The following is a 22,658-nucleotide window of genomic DNA, read 5'->3' on the forward strand; positions in this document are numbered from 1 at the left end:
GCATAAAATCTTAAATATATATTGTTTGCTAGAGAGAATGTTGTGTTACAAACATGGCTTTAACCCTTTCCCACTCAGAAGCAAAGTGAAAATGGCAATGTGCAACCAGCAAAAAAAACAGAACAGCCTGCGAGTAACTCACGGTCTGTTCAGGATTTATGCTGTTTGCTGTTGATCAGTATCAAAGGTTTGGAAATGAAGCCTATAAAATTTGAATCTAGTAAGAAAGGCCTTAAATTAAAATTTAATTTCTAAGGGACTTCACATGTGTCAAAATACGTATCTAAGTGGTAAAGGGTTAAATAGCAGAAAAAACGCTGTTCGTTGACGGTATAGTGAGGTTAAAACTGGACCCAGAATAAGGAGAGGAACACTCTTTTATTGTAGGTGTGTAATAATCAATGGTTGAATACATTGTGGATGAATATTTTATGAACTTGTTGCTGGGAACATGCGATCAGAATCCAAGTCACGACTTGTTCATGGTTGGAAAAAGGTTAATTGAAAATGTGTAAATTAAAGGGCTGTATCTGAAAACTTCCAAAGAAAAATGGCACAGTAAAAATTGTATTATTTATGGGTCATAAAAATTTGTTGATTTCGTTTTTTCTTTTTCTCCTAATCAGAAATCCATGAATTTACGTGTCCACTAAAGTCTTTTTCTGAAAAACCACAAAATTTCAGGCTAAGGAATGTAAATGATTTAACAGTTTATTTCAAATTTGCAATTAGGGAAAACATGTCAAATTAAATACATATGTACTTGTGACAATAATATTTTAATATGGCAAAAAATCCCTCTTTTTTGAAAGCCTGAGGCTTATTGAGACACGCTTGAGTCCATTTCCTGAGTGGAACCAAAACATGGGTGTTTTAAAGGAAGATCACAAAAACTCTACTTTCACAGAACAAAACCAGACTAATTTTAATCACTTGCTTGTACATGGCAGGGTAAGCCGGTGGCGTTTGCAGTTCGCACGAATGTCGCATATGATGGAGCCGTGGACGACAACTCGCCAGTGCCCGGTAGAACCGTGTCTTTCGCTGTAAAAGACTTCCTTCATATAAAAGAGGTATGTCTTGTTGGCTATCCTTGGATATTATTATCAGTACATTTGGTCTTGATAAAGACGATTATAGACTAATCATAGGCGTTTTTTAAAACAGAACTTTTTAGAATTTCCTCAATTAGTATGAGCCTTGCTCTGCAAAAATGGGGCTTAATGCATGTGAGTAAGGGTGTTGTCCCACAGCGATTTATTTCCTTCTTTATAAGAATCGGTAAACGGCACTTTCCCAATTACGAAAAAACTACAAATTTTCCAATTGCTGGCCAAAAAATTCATAATTTAAGGTAAAAAAAACAAAAAAACATGTTGTTTTTTTTGGAAAATGCAACCTTTTTTTTAGTTTCCCTGTGCAGCTCTATGGTTTGAACCTAGGTAAATATAATATTGACAGCTTGAAAACACTTAATTATCAATTTTAAAGTATTTGGGAACATAAAATCAAATACATCAATTTCCCAATTTGAGGGATTCACGACTCAATTTTTCCCAATTAGACCGGTACGGGTACTTTTCCCAATTGGACAAAAAAAATCGCTGTCCCAGAATAGCCTGTGCAGTCTGCACAATGCTAATCAGGGACAACACTTTCTGCTTTTATGGCATTTTTGTTTGTTTTAAGGAAGTCTGATTGTAATATATTTGAACCTTCTATCATGCCTCTGCATACATGCCAGACATCCCGATCTCAGCGGGACAGTCCTGCTTTTGGGCTCTTTGTCCCGGCACCCCAATATGAGACGATTTGTCCCAACATTCGTTAAAAACAATGTAAGGTCTATAAGATCCCAATAAATTCAAGCTCTTTCTGGCTAAAACTTACCATCGCTTATCTCTTTGTTGCCCCCAATTAACAACCCACTTCTAGTACTCGAGTGCACCAGTGTTGTTTTTGAAACCTTATTAGTGATTTATTAGCAACTTATTGATTTAATCAGCATTCACACCATGGTGTTTTTATGATAGGGGTCGCTAATTGCTATCGAAAGATGTATCATACAGAAATAAACGCCAACTGCGTTTGTATTTCATGGCCCAATCAAGTCCAACGATACTATTATCCTGTGTATTATACAACCTAAGGTTATAAAACCTGTCAAAACACCGATTTTGTACATCAAACAAATTAAATGCTGACCAATACACATTGATGTTTCTCACAAATAACCTTTTGTTTTCAACTGATTTTCAGAAAATAGTTTGTACATATTGCATCAATCTAAACTTAGAGTTAAAATTAACGATTGGTTGAAAAAGAACAGTGCTCGATGCGCTCACATGGTGTCACATGATTTACATTTGTTCAAGGGGATATCCGTGTACCAATTGTATGTCAAATTGAGGCATACAGGGATACCCCACATTTCAGTTTATGGAGTGTGTTTACTTCCGGAAAATGGAGAACGTCCGTGTTCATGAAATTCTGAACACACATTTATCGTAAATATTGGGAAGAAATTTAGAGTTTTTGTAAGTAATATACTGGCTACTGACTAAAGGTGCAATGATATATTGTTTTAGGTGTCCCACTTTTTGGGCAAATTTCCCAACAATTTTTTATGGAAAGTCCTGATTTGGACCTGAAAATTTCTGGCAATTATGCCTCAGTCTGTTCATCAAAGACTGCTGATAATACCAAATCTAAGATTGTTACAATACTTTACCTCATTAAGGGTATCACGTTTACAGATTTTTCTAAACGTTTAAACGAAATGAAATGAACGAAACGTTACCGTTTAAACGGTATCCCTATGTCATTTTACAAAGTATCAGTACAATCGCATTTCCAAACTGAAAATAGTAATTATTTCCGGAAGTAACATTCAGTGCATATACCATTCGCTCAATGACATCATATTAAAACCATAAAATAATATTAAACAGACCATCCGCATCACCACATGTGTATTCGTCATTCTATAAAAACAATTTAAAGAACGTTGAAAATAATGTAAAATCGATGAAAAATACTGTTTACGAAAACTAGCAACTAGCAAAAACGTAATCAGTGTATAATTTTGTTAAAATATTGCTTTTCAACATGCTACCGCAGTGTTTTACTTTGCTAATCGATTACTTAAAATATTTCAAGATGGCGGCATATGCACTGTTTCGTTGCCATTAGTTGTAAGATTTTCGGAAAGTAGCAAAGATTTTCTGTTAGTTTCCGTTCATGTCTGTGACATCCGCTAATCAATCAGAAATAAATTAGTGGCGAATTCGGAATCCTGGATTTACCGCAAGTACCCGGATTTCTCAATTCGTCATCGATATACTTCGAACGGCTAGTCGTCTACGTTATTTGCACCCCTATATTTATTTTATTGATATTGACTGTCGTTTAAACGTTTATTGTTTTGGGAAACGTTTTTGAGCAAAACACAAAACACGACCGTTTTAACGTTTAAACATGATACCCTTAGTTCTGTGAAAACTTTGCTAAATGCTTGCTTGTAGAGTAGCGTCCCAGATTAGCCTGTGCAGTCCTCCAAGGCTGATCATTTACTGCACTTTCGGCATAAACTGGTTTTTGGTTTAGAAGAGACTGCCTCTAAACGAGAAATTCCTGAAAAGAGAAAAGGCTTGTTACTGATTAGCTTGTGCTGACTGCACAGGCTAATCTGGGAGGACACTTAAAGCGCATTCATTAAGCCCTGTTTTCCCAAAACAAGACTAATTTTAACCTTTTATCTTGCCTCCGCAGAAATTCAACAATGACTGGTGGATAGGTCGGCTAGTAAAGGAAGGGTGCGATGTGGGGTTCATACCGAGCCCCGCAAAGCTTGAGACTATAAAACAAAACCTCGGGGGCGGACGTTCCAAGGGCAGCAATCCTGTGTGAGTATCGTAGACCGAAATTGGTTGCTAGGGTTGGGCTCTGGAATGATTGGAGCCTTTAACCCTTTGCATGCTGGGAAATTTGTCGTCTGTTAAAATGTCGTCTGCTGAATTTCTAATATTAGCATTTTCTTCGATTTTTTTCAAAGAATATTATCAGAATAGCAAACAGTTGGATCCTGATGAGACGCCACGTTCGGGCGGGCGGAACAAGCTTGTCCGGGCCATAACTATGTCGTTCATTGTCAGATTTTAAAATCATTTGGCACATTTGTTCACCATCATTGGACGGTGTGTCGCGCGAAATAATTACGTCAATATCTCCAAGGTCAAGGTCACACTTTGAGTTCAAAGGTAAAAAATGGCCATAAATGAGCTTGTCCTGGCCATAACTATGTCATTCATTGTGAGATTTTAAAATCATTTGGCACATTTGTTCACCATCATGGGACGGTGTGTTGCACGAAAGAATCACGTCAATATCTCCAATGTCAAGGTCGCCACGACTAAAAATAGATTTTTTTTTTTAAACAAACTTACAAAGGGGGGTAATTTTGTTCGTTCATTTCAAAAGTGCAGTTTGAGTTTTCTCCCTTTATCAGATTTTTTTTCACAATGAAAACCTGGTTTTGTGACAATTTTGTCCCTTGTTTATGGTATGAAATAGGATTTTTTAGAATATTTTTATCTTATTTTAACATATTTTGACCAGAAATGGTGAAGCAAAATCGAATGCCAAACTAAGAAAGTATTTGATAGAAGATTTTTTGTATGTTTGAAAACTTACTGCAAATAAATAGCTCATTTTTCAATGCCAATTTGGACAGAAGTATTTGTAAGTCATTAGGCATTCAGAGCTACATCTAAGTTGTCGTATATTTACAACGTTAGGACTTCCCACTGTAGATTATTTGACACATATATTCGACACTAGAAACTTCACTGTAGATTATTTTGATGCATATATACGACACTAGGGTGAATGGGTTAAGTCTTAAAATAAAGAATATTGTTTAAAAACTGTAATGTGCTAAAACTACTTGAAGGTCAGGTATAGCATGGCACTTAACACCAATAATTATTAATGTCTTTGATTAAAACGATGTGTTAATAAAGCACCATTGTTAGCTTCTATATATGCATACACTGAGGAATTTTCATTGAGTCAAATGATAATAATTATTCGTAAGTCTAAGAATGGGTTTGTGCTCAAGGATTCCAGTTCTACACACCACACCCTATGTTGGGTCACTAGGTCAAAGGTCAAGGTCACTGTGACCTCTAAAAAAAAAATATGACAAGCTTTCGCAGCCGATCGTTGGCACCCGTTATGCGGTGCTCTTGTTTATATGGACATATATGTCTTAAAAAATGTGGTCCGTTGAAAATCGCATTGTCACAATTGCAAGGTTTAAGATGTGGTATTGTTGTTTTCTACATGCAAAGCTTTAAAAAAAACACTTGGGAAATCAAAACTGTCTACGCCAAGTTTTCATTGTAGCCTTGTTCTTGAAAACTTAATTGTGTCTTGTTCTGTGAAAGCTGGTCATAATGCATGTGCGTAAAGTGCCGTCCCAGATTAGCCTGTGCAGTCCGCACAGGCTAATCAGAGACGACACTTTCCGCTTAAACTTGATTTTCGGTAAGAAGGGACTTGCTTCAAACTAAAAATACCATTAAAGCAGAAAGTGTCGTCCCTGATTAGCCTGTGCGGACTGCACAGGCTAATCTGGGACGGCACTTTACGCACAAGCATTAAGCCCAGATTTCTCAGAACAAGGCACATTGTTAATGCATGTTCGAAAAGTGTCATCCCAGATTAGTCTCTGCAGACTGCAGGCTAATCCGGGACGACCTTTAATGCACATTGATTAAGCCCAGTTTTCCCTGAACAGGGCCTATTGTTTTAATTTAACCCATTTATGCCTAGTGGACTGTCCCATCCTTCTAAGTTGGATCTATTTATTTCCAAAATTAGGGATGTCTAGTATATTTATTTCTATATTTAGAACAATTCTTACAGAAATTCCTTTAAGCAAACAGCGTAGACCCAGATGAGACGCCGCATCATGCGGCGTCTCATCTGGGTTAACGCTGTTGCAATGTCCTTTTTTCAGGACGCTAGGCATGAATGGGTTAATATATATTTAACTACAAGGGGTATTTTTCTTGTATATGACTTGGTCTTACGAGCAATACATAATTGATGAAATGATCACAAGTTAAATTTTGAATTCTTATGGTCATGAATATCTACTATCTTCGACTATTGTCTACAAGTGTAGACTTTTGTATGATCGTCTGAAAGAATATTGAATTTAAAATGGAATCCATTATGGTTATGAAGTGATTTCCAGAATAAACATTCTCCAGCAATTTTTTCGACCCCCAAATCTTACCTCTTTGACAAACATCCTTAAGGGGTACAGGTTATAAATTTGTGCATTTGCCAGTTAGCATATTATTAAATTGTTGAAGACATTAGTTCCTTACCAGGGTAATTATCAAGTCACAATGACAACCAATTTACGTGAGACAAGTTGGGTAACATAACATGCATCATCGTAGACGGTTTAACAATTTCACATTTGGCGTGACCCACTGTTGATGAATGGCAGGATTTAAGCTCAGAGGTTATTGATGCCATGGGATGTTTGATTAATAATGCCTGCTCATGTTGGACAAAAGAATAAACATTCCTCCCCCACTTTCCAGATATTGATCATTTCCACTGTGGAGTTTTTTTTTGTTAGCAGGCATTATTTTAAAGGTAATAGCCAGTGTTTTATTTTCAGTCGAGTTTAGCTTTGGTTGACAGTGTGTTGTTTTCACCATTTTGGAAATGGGGCCGGGTCCCTTTGGATTGGGACATATCGCGGCGTTTTTGACCACAAGTGGGAAATTAGTGTTGTTGGGTTTTTTGCCAACAAATGCTTGTAAAATGAGAATAAAAGTGTTTTTAATATTATATTTAACCCTTTCAGTGCGGGAACCGAATTTTAAAGGCCTTTGCAAACAGTTTGGATCCAGATGAAACGCCACAGAATGTGGCGTCTCATCAGGATCCAAACTGTTTGCTATTCTGATAGTATTCTTTGAAAAAAATCGAAGAAAATTCTAATTTTAGAAATTCAGCAGAAGACATTTTAGCAGACGACAAATTTCCCAGCATGCAAAGGGTTAAGTGTTACTTTTAGAGCTTAATGGGAGATTAACAAAATGTTGATTAAATAAAAAATAAAAAAAATTGTTTTTTTGTTGTTGTTGAAACCTTCAATTGGAAATTTTTGGTCCCATTTGGGAAAAATATATACTTTTTTGTCCACTACCGGTGAAATCAGAGGGGACTTATGGTTTGCGCTCTGTGTGTCAGTCTGATTGTCTGTCAGTCTGTCTGTCAGTCCGTCACACTTTTCTGGATCCTGCTATAACTATAAAAGTTCTTCATATTTTTTCATTAAACTTGAAAAATGGACAGATGGCAATATGGAGATTATGCACATCAATTTATTTTGTTCCTACGTCAAGAATTCTGATTGCTATGGCAACAAATAAAAAAAATACTGACAATGGTGGAGTTTCACAGGTAGGGGACCATATTGCTTGGCAATCTCTTGTTCCACTGGGTATGGTGCCGGATACCGGCCCTGATTTTGAAAAAAAATAACACACTGGTTGCTTTTGGCCATGATAGGTTTCCCGTAGCAAGTATTATTATGCTTATTGGATCACGATTTCCCTCTCATTCTGATTCATGTAGGGCAGTTGTCAGTTACAGGCTTAACCATTCGCATGCTGGGAAATTTGTCGTCTGCCTAAATGTTGTCTGCTGAATTTCTAAAATTATCATTTTCTTCGATTTTTTTCAAAGAATACAACCAGAATAGCAAACAGTTTGAATCCTGATGAGACGCCACAAAAATGGCGTCTCATCAGGATCCAAACTGTTTGCAAAGGCCTTCAAAATTTGGTTCCAGCACTGAAAGGGTTAAAATTTGCTCTCGCAAACCAGCTTGCCAAGGAAAAATATGGGTAGCAGGGTGCAGAATCAACAGGGTTTTCAGGGGTTCACACACGGGCTGGACAGAATGTAATCACACCGTTAAGAACTTTATTTTTGCAAATATGTCAAGTTATTGAAATGCATTTTCAAAAATCTTTAGTGCATACAAGACAGTTTTTCTTGCAGTTTTTGCTGATATGTAAAGGTATAAGAATAAATCATTGAATACATCTGAAATCGGTGACAAAATTTCACGTTGCGTTAAGCAAAATCATGTAGTACAAATCAAAATTTGAACAAGAGCACAGGCTAACTAAATTAAGTAATTCTGATGTATTTAACATGGCCATAAGCAGCATTAAAACCTGTCTTTTATTCACTAGTTGAAATTCTTAAGAAAATTTGTTTAAAAAAGTTTTTTTAAATAAAGCACTTCTTACCGTAGTGTTTAAATACATTTAAGTTAAAAGGGGAACCCAACAAAGTCATGTGATCCTGCACGCTGGGTTGGTAAACTTAATGCCTTTGTACGACTGAAAATACTGTTGAAAATACTGTTGCAAAAACTAACAAAATAAACAAACAAACAGTTAAATTTAATTGTGTTTCATTTCAGGAAAGCTTTCTCGTCCTCCCAGAACATACCAGTGGATAATTTACGTCCATCCATCTCTCGAGATTCCACCACCCCATCCACCCCAGGTACTGCAGTGATTTCTTTTACCGTTTTGGGATTGGGGCCTGGGTCCTCTTGAATTGAGAACTATCGCATTCTTTTGACTACATTTGGGAAGTTAATGTTGTTGATTTTATGCTTACAAATACTTTGAAATTGATAATAAAAGTGATTTCAGTATGATATTTTCTAATGTTCAACCTATAGAGCTACTTTGAGATAATTTACATGTTTAGACTTATAAAAAAAAAATTTGTTGGAAACCTTCAATTAGGATTTGTTAGATCCCATTTGGGAAAAATATATACTTTTGTCCATAGGGTCCCCCTACCGGACCCAAATTTGAAATAATAAACACTGTACTGATACGATTAAAGCAGCCAGGGTATTTTTTCTTGATTTGGGGAGTGACCTGGTCCTCCATTTTGGGGAAAATTATTGATAAAACTGAGAAAGCTTGCAATTTGCAGAATATTGCACCATTTTAAACAAATTTACTTTGGGGAAGGGGCCAATACATGTATAAGGCTGTTGCTAAAGAAGAACCAAGCCCTGTCAGCTTCTCTGTCTGAAAACTTAGCTTTTAATTACTAAATGTCTTTATCTTATGCTTTCCGGTGGTTTATAGAGAAATATCAGTGAAATAAAATTGGTATTCCACAGTTTTAAACAGTGAAAAATAACAGTGAAAAATATCGATATTTTTCACTGGTTTACTGTGAAATGACGTCATTTTTTGGACGAAATGACGTCATTAATCCAGTGAAATTATGCAGTTAAACTTATTTACAATGTAAATAAACGTTGAAAAAAGCATAAAAATAAAAAGAAAATTTGTTGGATTCGATGGAATATCGATTTTATTTTACTTGTGATCATAGAAAATATATATTTTCACTCGTATCTCACACTAAGCTACGAATTTCAGAACTTTTCTATCGCAAACTCAGCATGGAAGTACACAACTTTGTTTTAAAACCTCTTTATCATAAATTATAGAACACCTTCATCATAAACAAAAGAACTTCATTATCATAGATTAAATAACTTCTTTTGTCATAAATTATAGAATGTCTTCATTTTAAACTATATAACTTATTTAGATCTATTATAAACTGAAATATGAGTTTCAAAAGTTATCCTTTGGTGTCTGGCAAAGTAATGTTCAGAAGATACATTATGAATACGTGGTAAAGTTTTGATTACTGATATGTTTACAGGGTTTTTTTTGGCCCGATTTTATAGCCGAAATACGGCTATGTTCCCAATCCCAAAAAGTATACTTTTTTCCCAAAATGTGGCAAAAAATTCCCAATTTCCAAAAAAAAAAAAAAAAATTTTTTTTTTTTTTTTTCAGAAAGATGTCTAATGTATATTTTATCTCAATTTTAATTCATTTACATCTAACAAAGTATTATATGATTTTGTTCTTTTAATTTGAATGATTATAAAGACTTCAATCAAATTTAGTATTTCCCTAATCAGTGGACTTTTTGTGTGGAAAAAAATGCTAATTAATTTATTTTCCCAATTTCATGAAAATGCTGATAAAATTCCCAATTCCAAAGCCATGGGCTATCTTCCAAAAAGTGGAAAAAAAAACCTGGTTTATTAAGCAATGCTTAGAAGACCTGAACTACGAATCTTCGTGAGGGGTTCATGTTGTGGTGCAGGGCAATGAAACTTATCTGTATTCAAAGCTCATCTGGTATTGTGTTTACTCCAACATTTTCTAAAAAATAAGTCCTTTTATTTTATGCTATCCATTGGTTTATAGAGAAATATCAGTGAAATGAAACTGGTATTTCTCCGATTTAAATAGTGAAAAATAACAGTGAAAAATATCGATATTTTTCACTGTTTAACTGTGAAATGACGTCATTTGTTCGACGAAATGACGTCTTAAAAGCAGCGAAATTATCCACTTAAACTCTTTTACAATGTAAATAAGCGGTGAAAAACCATAAAATAAAAAGAAAATTTGTTGGATTCGATGGAATATCGATTTTAATTATATGATCACTCGTGAAATAAAATCGATATTCCATCGAATCCAACAAATATCCTCTATATCATGAACATCAAAGCAAATACAATTTATCGCTGAAGTTGCCAGAAAAACATGATTATCTTTTTAAAAAAATCATGTTTAACAAAATGATGTCATTGATCAGCATGGGAGAGCAATATCCTTGCAGTGCTGAAATAAAGCCAAGTTTATTCATCTGTGGTTTATTTCGACAATTAAAGCCACACACCTTGAAATGAAATACATGTTAATCAATATTATAGATGCAATTTGAAAGTGTGCAAAATTGTCATTAAATCTCTAGCCTTGTTAGCAAGTAATTTATTATTTTTCAAAGGGTACCGCTTTTAAAACCGAAAGTAGGATTTCTATACGTATACATCCATTTCGACCAACGCGTTTATTTTTAAGTTTAAAAGCGCAAAAAATACGAATTTCTTCATTGTAACTACCAGATATATTCTAATTGGCATAGATAAAATTAAATCTATAGCCTAGTTAGCATGTAATTTATTATTTTTCAAACAGTAACGCTTTTAAAACCGAAAGTAGGATTTCTAGACGTATACGTCCATTTCGACAACAGCGATTATTTTTAAGTTTTAAAACGCAAAAAAGATGGATTTCTACCTTGTTACCACCAGATATATTCTAATTGGCATAGATAAAATATGTTTCTTATTTATACTTAAATTTACTATGCCAAATAAGGTACATGTATGTGGCTTTAACCTTTAATATGAGCCTCGATCTGGGAAAACAAGACTGAATGCATGTGTGTTAAGTATTGTCCAAAATTAGCCTATGCAGTTTGCACAGTCTTATCAGGGAGGACACATTTTGCTAAATTGGATTTAACAGAAAACAGATACTACCTTTAAATAACTAAAAATCCATGAAAAACGGAATCTTTGTCACGGATTAGACTGCCCAGGCTTATCTGGGAAGACATTAACGCACATGAATTAAGCCCTGTTTTCCCAGAGGGAGGCTCAATTAATAGCTAATTAATAGTCTTCTTTAAAAAAAAAATGAAGGAAAGCGGAAATTGTCGTCCCTGTTAAGCCTTTGAAGACCAATCTGCCTTAAGCCCCGTTTTCCCAGAGCTTTGCTCATATGTAATTTTCTGCAGTAGGGCTGGAGGGGGAGAATGGCTGTGACAGCGTTGACGACAGCGACAGTCTCGGAAACTCAGGCTCGGGAAAGAAGAGCAACCTTACACCCGCAGATCAGAAGGGCGCGTTTCCAACCTCTGCAGGTACCAAGGAGAAACGGAATCGGCCCTTCTTTAAAAAGGTAATGTCAAAATAGAAAGCCTGCGACCTGGATCTCACAGGTTCAATCCCCACTGTCGGAGCAGACTTTAAATCTCCCCCAAAAACATTAAGTACTGGTTCTACCAAGGAAACAGATTTAAGAGCATTTCAGAAAGCCTTTGGCTTTTGATGCAATTAAAGATAAAATAAATAGATTTTAAACGAAATAGAAGAGATCCTTATATATTATATTATTATGCCCCCCTTCGAAGAAGAGGGGGTATATTGCTTTGCTCATGTCGGTCTGTCGGTCGGTCTTTCGGTCCGTCCACCAGGTGGTTGTCAGACGATAACTCAAAAACGCTTGGGCCTAGGATCATGAAACTTCATAGGTACATTGATCATGACTCGCAGATGACCCCTATTGATTTTGAGGTCACTAGGTCAAAGGTCAAGGTCACGGTGACCCGAAATAGTAAAATGGTTTTTGAATGATAACTCAAGAACGCATACGCCTAGGATCATGAAACTTCATGGGAAGATTGATCATGACTTGCAGATGACCCCTATTGATTTTGAGGTCACTAGGTCAAAGGTCAAGGTCATGGTGACAAGAAATAGTAAAATGGTTTCCGGATGATAACTCAATAATGCATACGCCTAGGATCATGAAACTTCATGGGTAGATTGATCATAACTCGCAGATGACCCCTATTGATTTTGAGGTCACTAGGTCAAAGGTCAAGGTCACGGTGACCCGAAATAGTAAAATGTTTTTTGGATGATAACTTGAGAACGCATACGCCTAGGATCATGAAACTTCATAGGTAGATTGATCATGACTTGCAGATGACCCCTATTGATTTTGAGGTCACAAGGTCAAGGTCAAGGTCATGGTGACCCGAAATAGTAAAATGATTTTCGGATGATGACTCAAGAACGCTTTTGCCTAGGATCATGACACTTCAAAGGTACATTGATCGTGACTCGCAGATGACCCCTATAGATTTTCAGGTCACTAGGTCAAAGGTCAAGGTCACAGTGACAAAAATCGTATTCACACAATGGCTGCCACTACAACGGACAGCCCATATGGGGGGCATGCATGTTTTACAAACAGCCCTTGTTTGCATATTGTTTTTATCAAAGAAATTTATAATTATTGGTGTTAAGTGCCATGTTTGATGTGACCTTAAAGTAGTTTTAGCACATTATAGTTTTAAGAATATTTTTTTTACTTTTAGACTGAAGTCTAAGAACTGGTTGAATACTGGGCCTGTATTGATTTATGCGGTAACTGTTCGGGTCTATTTCAGTCTGAGAATGTGCCGCCCTACGAGGTTGTGCCATGCATGCGACCCCTAGTCCTTATTGGTCCATCTCTGAAGGGTTACGAGGTTACCGACATGATGCAGAAGGCCCTCTTTGACTACCTGAAACACCGCTTTGAGGACAGGTAATGGTTTCCTGCTGGCTTAGATTTTGTGACAATTGCTATTCCCCTGAAGGAGTTATATAGTGATCGGACGGTCCGTCTGTCTTTCCGTCACACTTTGCGTTCAGGTTTCTGCGTTTAGGTTTGGAAAAATGCTCATAACTTCTATGTCCTTTCAGATAGCAACTTTATATTTGGCATGCACGTGTATCTAATGGAGCTGCAAGGTCAAAGGTCATAAAACAAATCCAAGTGAAGTAATAAGCTTCAAAGGGAGATCATGATTATGTACCTGTCAAATAATAAAAAAATCAATAAATAAATAAAATCGAGGCAGTAGGTGGCATTGTGTTTCTGACAAACACATCTCTTGTTTAATGTAACTTTCATTGAGCGCTGTTTTGTGAAAACTGGCTTAATGTACTCACATGAGAGTAAATCAAATAATGTTATGTCATGTCTTCAAAATAAGAAATGGCCTTTGTCCAGATTACATGAGTGAACACTTTGTTTCTCAAGATTCTATGCATAATTACAGCACTAGGCTGAGTAAAAAGGGTGGGTATTGTTTACCCAAGGTCAACATTTTTTATTTCATTAAATAATTATTTTACTATGAACATAGTTATGTTTAAGGTCATCATAATTATGTTTAAGGTCTGCCTCTTTTTGTCATGCCACCAATAATAAGGAACACAATGGAAATAAGGGCTTGGCCTTTTTTGTGTTATCCTTGGTTTGGTGAGCATGTCATAGTTTATTCTACATCATATAGTTTTTAATAATTGCTTATTATTTTATTCTATGTTATGTTGTGAACTGTGTATATGCTTCCTATGCCGAAATAAAATCTATCTATCTATCTATGTGTGTAAGAATGATAAGAATTAGGGTGTGCCTTGTTAAACTGCTATTATTGATGACTGATGCAGGAACAGAACCTTGTTGTGGGAAAACTAGTCTCAATCCATGTGTGTAAAGTTTCCTCCCTGATTAGCCTGTGCAGTCTGCACTTTCCGCTTTAATGGTATTTGTGGTTTAAAGGAAGCCTCTTCAAAGCAAAAATCAAGTTTAGGCAAAAATTGTCGTCCCAGTTTAGCCCGTGCAGACTGAACAGGCTTATCTGGGATGACACATAAGGCTCATGCAATAAGCCCTATTTTCCCAGAGCAAGGCTCGTTTTGTGACCATTATGATGTTACTTTGGTTGAAAACTTTCTAGATAACACTAACAATCTACAGCATGCTTTTCCGCTATCAGTCATCAATAATATCATTTTAACAATGTTAGTCCAAAGTCTTATAATATTATGCAGCAATTTTTTTTTTCAAAATCCGGAAAAGGGATTGTACCGAACCATATGAGAAAAGTGAGCACAAAAAGCTATGAAATTGAGTACATCGTTTGATGAAATCCTCAGATTGGGAGTTATTGGTCTTTTAAATTGCTTGGTATAAAGTGCACAAACCAATTTAAATATTCATTAATGTGCATTTTGGCTTGGAATGTTTAGTTTCAGTGCTTGTTTTCTTTGGTCAATTGAAGATAATGAACAAATTAACGAAATATGCCTTGCTTTTGGAAATTTTTCAGACAGCCATTAGGAATTTTGCAGTTTTTCCTCAATTGGGAAAGTACCTTTTATGGGTACTTTATAAAGAAGGAAAAAACAACCGCTGATTATTGAATGACAATTCAGCCTATACGAAACCAGCAATCTGTGATTGCTCCTGCTCTTAATTTAAAAAAAAAATGCCAATGCATTTCAGCTTTATTTCGTTCATTTTCTTGAAAAAGGCTTTGTTACAATTTATTGTTCAATTGTCATTAAACTTTGTCAGAACATTTTGTTGTAATGAAATCTGTGCTGAGATCAAAACTGGGTCATCTTGGCTCAAAAACTAGGTCACTGTATCCAATTAAAAAACACTAAAGGCAACTTTTATTGCCCAGTCTTCATGTAACTTGATTACAACATTTGTCCTTATGATGTTTTGACTGAGTTTGAAACTGGGTCATTACAACATTTGTCCTTATGATGTTTTGACTGAGTTTGAAACTGGGTGACATGGGCTCAAAAACTAGGTCAAATTATAGAAAAAGCTCGTGATAACTATAAATGCAACATTTATTGACCAATTTCCAGAAACATGATCAGAATATTGGTCCCATCGGTATCTTATCCAAATTTGAAGTTTGATCATGTGGGGGTAAAAAACTAAATCACTAGGTCAAATTAAAGAAAAAGCTTGGCAACACTCTAGAAGTTAAGGTGTTTTTTTTCGCAGTCTTCATGAAGCTTGCTTGAAGCTTGTTGTAATGATTTCTCAGACAAGTGAGATATGGTCCCTTTTCATTGAAAAACATGGGTTGGGGGGGGGGTATGAAATAGAAATGAATAAAAGATAAATGTATAAAACAAAAATCAGAAGTTATATTAAACAATAAATGTCCAGTCCCCCTATGTAGTCAGGTTTCAGGATTATAGGATTATCATTATACAGATGTCTGCTGATATGTTGTTTGCCATTAAGTATTTGCTACATGCAAATTCTCATATTTGGTTTATCGTCCCCTACCGATTTCACCAGAGGGGACTTATGGTTTGCGCTCTGTGTGTCAGTGTTTATCGTCCCCTACCGATTTCACCGGAGGGGACGTTTGCGCTCTGTGTGTCAGTCAGTCAGTCCGTGAGTCTGTGAGTCTGTCACATTTTTCTGGATCCTGCAATCACTTTAAAAGTTCTTCATATTTTTTCATGAAACTTGAAACATGGATAGATGACAATATGGACATTATGCATGTGATTTCATCGTGTTCCTACATCAAAAATTCTGGTTTCTATGGCAACAAATATGAAAAAAAAATCTGACAATGGTGGAATTTCTGACAATGGTGGAGCTGGTAGGGGACAAATATTGCTTGGCAATAGTCTTGTTAAATCATTGATTAATAATTAATTATTGAGATATTCATTTTTCAGCATCATCATTACACATATGTGTCTGCAAATATATCATTGGCAAAGTGCTGGCTACTCAACTATCTTCATAATTAATAAATGATAAAATATTGTGGAATTAATGTTTCAGGATCATCATTACACAGGTGTCTGCAAATATATCGTTGGCCAAGTGCTGGCTACTCAACTATCTTCATAATTAACCCTTTGCATGCTGGGAAATATGTTGTCTGCTAAAATGTCGTCTGCTGAATTTCTAAAATTAGCATGTTCTTCGATTTTTCTCAAAGAATACTATCAGAATAGCAAACAGTTTGGATCCTGAAAAGACGCCATGTTCTGTGGCGTCTCATCTGGATCCAAACTGTTTGCTAAAGCCTTTAAAATTCGGTTCCAGCCCTGAAAGGGTTAATGATAAAATATAGTGGAATTCATGTGTCAGGATCATCATTACACAGGTGTCTGCTGATATATCATTGGCCAAGTGCTGGCTACTCAACTATCTTCATAATTGATTAAATAAATAATTTATTAATGATAAAATATTGTGGAATTCATGTTTCAGGATCATCATTACGCAGGTGTCTGCTGATATATCACTGGCCAAGTGCTCGCTACTCAACTATCTTTATAATTGATTGAATAAATAATTGATTAATGATAAAATATTGTAGAATTCATGTTTGAGGATCATCATTACACAGGTGTCTGCTGATATATCACTGGCCAAGTGCTGGCTACTCAACTATCTTCATAATTGATTGAATAAATAATTGATTAATGATAAAATATTGTGAAATTTATGTTTCAGGATCATCATTACACAGGTGTTTGCTGATATATCATTGGCCAAGTGCTGGCTACTCAACTATCTTCATAATTTATTGAATAAATAATTGATTAATGATAAAATATTGTGGAATTTATGTTTCAGGATCATCATTACACAGGTGTCTGCTGATATATCACTGGCCAAGTGCTGGCTACTCAACTATCTTCATAATTGATTGAATAAATAATTGATTAATGATAAAATATTGTGGAATTCATGTTTCAGGATCATCATTACACAGGTGTCTGCTGATATATCACTGGCCAAGCGCTCGCTACTCAACAATCCTCACAAACGAGTCCTCATGGAACGGGCAAACAGCCGGACGTCCGGGCTAGGTGAACTTAAAATGACAATTTTGTTTCCATTTTCTGCAATAGATAAGTGAACAAATCGTGTTAAATGACTATTAAAATAGCTATAACACACTGGGGGTTTGTCGAAAGCAGCATCTTGTTAAGTATTAACTTTATTTTACAACACAAATATTATTTCCCACTTAAAAAAACATGTTCAGTGAGAAAATAGAGAATAATAGGTTAGCGTTGAATAGAGAGAAGTTTTTGTTGCAAGGCTTAGAACGCCGGGAGAGCAAGCCTTGGTGAGTGCTTTCGGTGTTTGAGCTGAGCAACATAAGCTTATCTCTATTCAACGCTAATCCTAGTATTCTATTTATCCCATCACATTTTTACTTAACAAGAAAAATAACAAACAAACGTGGCATGTTTGGAAACTTCAAAAACAATGCAACACAGCAAACGATTGTTTGTTTAATAATGACGTCATTTGTCAGTGCACGCGACAGTTTATTCAACAAGGTGGGATAGAGGCTAGTCTATTCCATGGGGTGTTATACCGTCAATGTTGCGGTGATGATGGGATAAAAAATCTTTCAAATCTTGTAGAAACAATTCTTACTTTATATGTACAAGTAAAGTTAGTGAACATGAGTTGATGTAGCAAAAGTAATCGAAACTCAAGCTGACTTGTTTGTAGTCTCTTACAAAGTTATATTTAATTGAAGACCTTTCTTACTAGAATCAAGTTTTAAAGGCTTCATTTCCAACCCTTAGATACTGATGAGCAGCAAACAGCATAAAACCTGAACAGACTGCGAGTTACTCGCAGGCTGTTCTTGTTTTATGCTGTTTGCACATAGCCATTGTCACTTTGTTTCTGAGTAGGAAAGGGTTAAGCCCAGTTTTCAAAGAATATAGCTCAACACAATTTTTTTTAAAGCCTTATATTACTTCCAGGAGAGGTACAAAAGGAGATTGAGCGTATTTTCGACCTGGCGCGGGTACTCAAACTGGTGGTGCTTGATTGCGATACTATAAACCACCCGTCTCAGCTGGCAAAAACCTCCCTCGCACCAATCATTGTGTACCTGAAAATTGGCTCACCTAAGGTAATATTGTTACACTTTCCATTTTGTACCTGAAAATTGGCTCACCTAAGGTAATTCTGTTATACTTTCCATTGTGTATCTGAAAATTGGCTCACCTAAGGTGATGTTGTTATACTTTCCATTGTGTACCTGAAAATTTGCTCACCTAAGGTGATGTTGTTATACTTTTCATTGTGTACCTGAAAATTGGCTTACCTAAGGTGATGTTGTTATACTTTTCATTCTGTACCTGAAAATTGGCTCACCTTAGGTGATGTTGTTATACTTTTCATTGCATAACTGAACATTGGCTTACCTAAGGTAATGTTGTAATACTTTCCATTGTGTGACTGAAAATTGGCTCATCTAAGATAATGTTGTTATACTTTCCATTGTGTAATTGAAAATTGGCTCACCTAAGGTAATGTTGTTATACTTTTCATTGTGTAACTGAAAATTGGCTCACCTATGGTAATGTTGTTATACTTTCCATTGTGTAACTGAAATTTGGCTCAGCTAAGGTGATGTTGTTATACTTTCCATTGTGTATACAAACATTGGCTCACCTTAGGTAATGTTGTTATAATTTTCATTGTGTAAATGAACATTGGCTCACCTTAGGTAATGTTGTTATACTTTTCATTGTGTACCCGAAAATTGGCTCATCTAAGGTAACGATGTTATACTTTTCATTGTGTAACTGAAGATTGGCTTACCTAAGGTAATGTTGTTATACTTTTCATTGTGTAAATGAACATTGGCTCACCTAAGGTGATGTTGTTATATTTGCTATTTTGTAAATGAACATTGGCTCACCTTAGGTAATGCTGTTATACTTTCCATTGTGTACCTGAACATTTGCTCACCTAAGGCGATATTGTTAATTTTTCCATTGTGTAAATTAACATTGGCTTACCTCAGGTAATGTTGTTATACTTTCCATTGTGTACCTGAAAATTGGCTCATGTAAGGTAATATTGTTATACTGTTCATTGTGTACCTGAACATTGGCTCACCTAAGGTAATGTTGTTATACTCTCCATTTTGTACCTGAAAATTGGCTCACCTAAGGTGATGTTGTTATACTTTCAATAGCATAACTAAAAATTGACTCACCTAATGTTATGTTGTACTCTCCATTGTGTACCTGAAAATTGGCTAACCTTAGTTTATGTTGTTATACTTTTCATTGTGTACCGGAACATTGGCTCACCTTAGGTAATGTTGTTATACTGCCCAAGGGCTATGTAAAGGAGGGGTATGCCAGAATTGTCACAGACATCTTTCTTTCTGTTTTGCTGCAGACACAAACTTGCTTTTACTCTTTACCACTTGGATACTTATTTTGACGCTTTTGTAAGATTTAATGTAAGACCTATCCTATTAGATTCAAGTTTTCAAGCCTAAGGTAGTTAGGTACTGATGAGCAACAAACAGCATAAACCCTAAACAGACTGCGAGTAACTTGCAGGCTGTAGGGGTTTTGTGCTGTTTGCACACAGCCATTTTCAAATTGCTTCTGAGTGGGAAAGGGTTGAGATATGTTCTCCCACTCTTTTCAATGTACATCTTTTAAACTTGCAAGTATTGTCCTGTATGATATAAAGTTGTGAATTTGTATCATCCTACATCAATAATAATTGAAGATAACCAATACCCCAACAATCGTTCATTTCAAGCAGGAGCAAAACTCTAGCGGTCGACAAATTAATCTCGAACTTGTTGTGATCACACTCAAAGCCAAAAAGGTGCACATTGGACTATGGAATCATTTGATTAAGTTCAATTCACATGCAAAATCATTGAATAGTGCACAGTTATTGTAATATCTGGAATTATTCCATAGTGCACTGTTATTGCAATATTCATTGTAATTCCATAATATATAGTTATTGCAATATTTGGAATCCTTCCACAGTGCACAGTTATTGCAATATCTGGAATTATTCCATAGTGCAGAGTTATTGCAATATCTGGAATCATTCCATAGTGCACAGTTATTGCAATATTCAAAATCATTCCATAGTGCACAGTAATTGCAATATTCGGAATCATGCCATAGTGCACAGTTATTGCAATATTCAGAATCATTGCAGCAATGTGGACATTTTTTGCAGGTGTTGGAGCGTTTAATCAAATCACGCGGGAAGTCCCAGAGTCGTAACATGAACGTGCAGAATGTGGCGGCTGAGAAGCTGGCTCAGTGCGCACCTGTAAGTACTGATGAAATAAAAGTGTATGGGCCCTGCTCTCAGATATAGGGTGTAACCCTTTACCACTTAGATACGTATTTTGATGCATTTGTATCCACTTACAAAGTTAAATTTAATTTAAGACCTTTCTTACTTAATTCAAGTTTTAAAGGCTGCATTTCCAACACTTAGTTACTGTTGAGCAGTAAACAGCATAAAACCTGAAAAGACTGCGAGTTACTCGCAGGCTGTTCTGGTTTTAGGCTAGTTGCAAAAGCCATTTTAAATTTGCTTCTTATGGGGGAAAAGGTTAATGCATTTGTGTAAAGTGTTTTCCCAGATTAGCATGTGCTGTGTGAAATAGGCTAATCAGGGACAACACTTTCCACTTGCCAAGAGGAGACCTCCTTTTAACGAATAATACTATAGAAGCTGAAATTGTCGTCCCTTCTAATTCTGTTACTAACAGCACTTATAGTTTAGTATGAGAAGCTTTATTACTCATTGCTTTTAGCCTAGGGTTGAGCATTTAAATTGTGCCTCATATAGAAATGTTTAGAAACATTTTAACATTTAATTCTAAATTTTCACGGGCGATGTTTTTCCACAGATTTTAAGAAATGAGCTTAGTTGTAATGTTCATTTACACAGTTACGCACATCTGGTTGTTAAATATCAGTGGACAGAATTTTTCTCCCCTTAGACATTTTTTCTTTCACACCCCTGATACTTATGGACAAGGTGAATGAAGTATCTTAGTGTTCACCTCCCACCCACCCCCACAACAACCTTCCCCCCACACACCACATCCCCACCATGCACATGGGAGAATTCATATATTGAACATGCCTTGATAAAATCCTTGATAAATGTCATATTTTCTACTCAATACTGCTAAAGTGAACTAATCTAGGTTTTAAGTAACAGGATTTTAAGCTACCATAATCCATTTTGTCACGTTGAATGGTAAAAATGTTAGATACCATTATCCCTTTCAGGACATGTTTTATCATTATCCCTTTCAGGACATGCTTTAAACCAATATTCCTTTGAGGACAAGTATGATACCATTATCCTTTTCAGGTCATCTTTGATAACATTATCCCTTTCATAATATCTATGATAACATTACCCCTTTGAGGACTGCTTTATACTAGTATCTATTCAGGACATGTAAGATGCTATTATCCCTTTCAGGAAAATGTTTCTTCCTAACATGACATGTTTAATACCAGCTTCTCTTTCAGTACATGTTCTAAGCCACTGTCTTGTTCAGGAATGTTTTATTCACCTTTAAAGTTTTAGGGCATGTATGATAGCAATATCTCTTTTAAGATCACGTTTTATACCATTATCCCTTTGAGGCCTTGTATCAGCTAGCTTTGATACCAGTATCCATTAAAGGCCGTTTATCAGATAACTTTGATACCATTATCTCTTTTAGGCCTTGTATCAGATAGCTTTGATACCATTATCCTTTTGAGGCTGTGTATCAGATAGCTTTGATACCATTATCCTTTGAGGCTGTGAATCAGATAGCTTTGATACCATTATCCCTTAAGGTCTGTGTATCAGATAGCTTTCATACCATTATCCCTTTTAGGTGTGAATGAGATAGCTTTGATATCATTATCTTTTAAAGGCCATGTATCAGATAGCTTTGATACCATTATTCCTTTGAGGCCATGTATTAGATAGCTTTAATACCATTATCCCTTAAAGGCCATGTATCAGCTATCTTTGCAGTGCCTTCCCCAGGAATTTGGTCAGGCGCCCCGGGGCCGACCGGGGGTGGGTTCGGGTTGATTTTTTTTTAATTTAACGTGTCAATTCACGTTCTGTGGTGCGTTATAACTCAAAGAAAAACAGCGTCAAAAGACGTCATTTGGTGCGCTATGACTCTTCAAAAAAATCCCCCAGTCATTTAAAAATATATTTTTTTATATTGTTTAATTGTTTTAAAACTTTTCCGCACAGATA

At 35.8% G+C, this 22,658-nt stretch overlaps 1 protein-coding gene across 7 annotated transcripts in view; it reads left to right on the top strand.

Annotated features, from left to right (window-relative positions):
• LOC127847177 (voltage-dependent L-type calcium channel subunit beta-1-like) overlaps nt 1-22,658 on the top strand; it is a 151,288-nt gene that overhangs the window by 120,177 nt on the left and 8,453 nt on the right. For 6 of the 7 annotated variants that reach the window (XM_052378901.1, XM_052378896.1, XM_052378899.1 and 3 more), the window contains 8 exons: nt 951-1,073; nt 3,772-3,905; nt 8,525-8,610; nt 11,746-11,909; nt 13,186-13,325; nt 17,325-17,437; nt 18,356-18,507; nt 20,604-20,699. In XM_052378901.1, the coding sequence (XP_052234861.1) occupies nt 951-1,073; nt 3,772-3,905; nt 8,525-8,610; nt 11,746-11,909; nt 13,186-13,325; nt 17,325-17,437; nt 18,356-18,507; nt 20,604-20,699 (1,008 nt within the window). The remainder of the gene's footprint in view (nt 1-950; nt 1,074-3,771; nt 3,906-8,524; nt 8,611-11,745; nt 11,910-13,185; nt 13,326-17,324; nt 17,438-18,355; nt 18,508-20,603; nt 20,700-22,658) is intronic. The other variant, XM_052378897.1, reaches the window with a different exon arrangement.

The sequence above is a fragment of the Dreissena polymorpha genome, chromosome 10, assembly GCF_020536995.1.
Source record: "Dreissena polymorpha isolate Duluth1 chromosome 10, UMN_Dpol_1.0, whole genome shotgun sequence".
Taxonomy (NCBI): Eukaryota; Metazoa; Mollusca; class Bivalvia; order Myida; family Dreissenidae; genus Dreissena; species Dreissena polymorpha.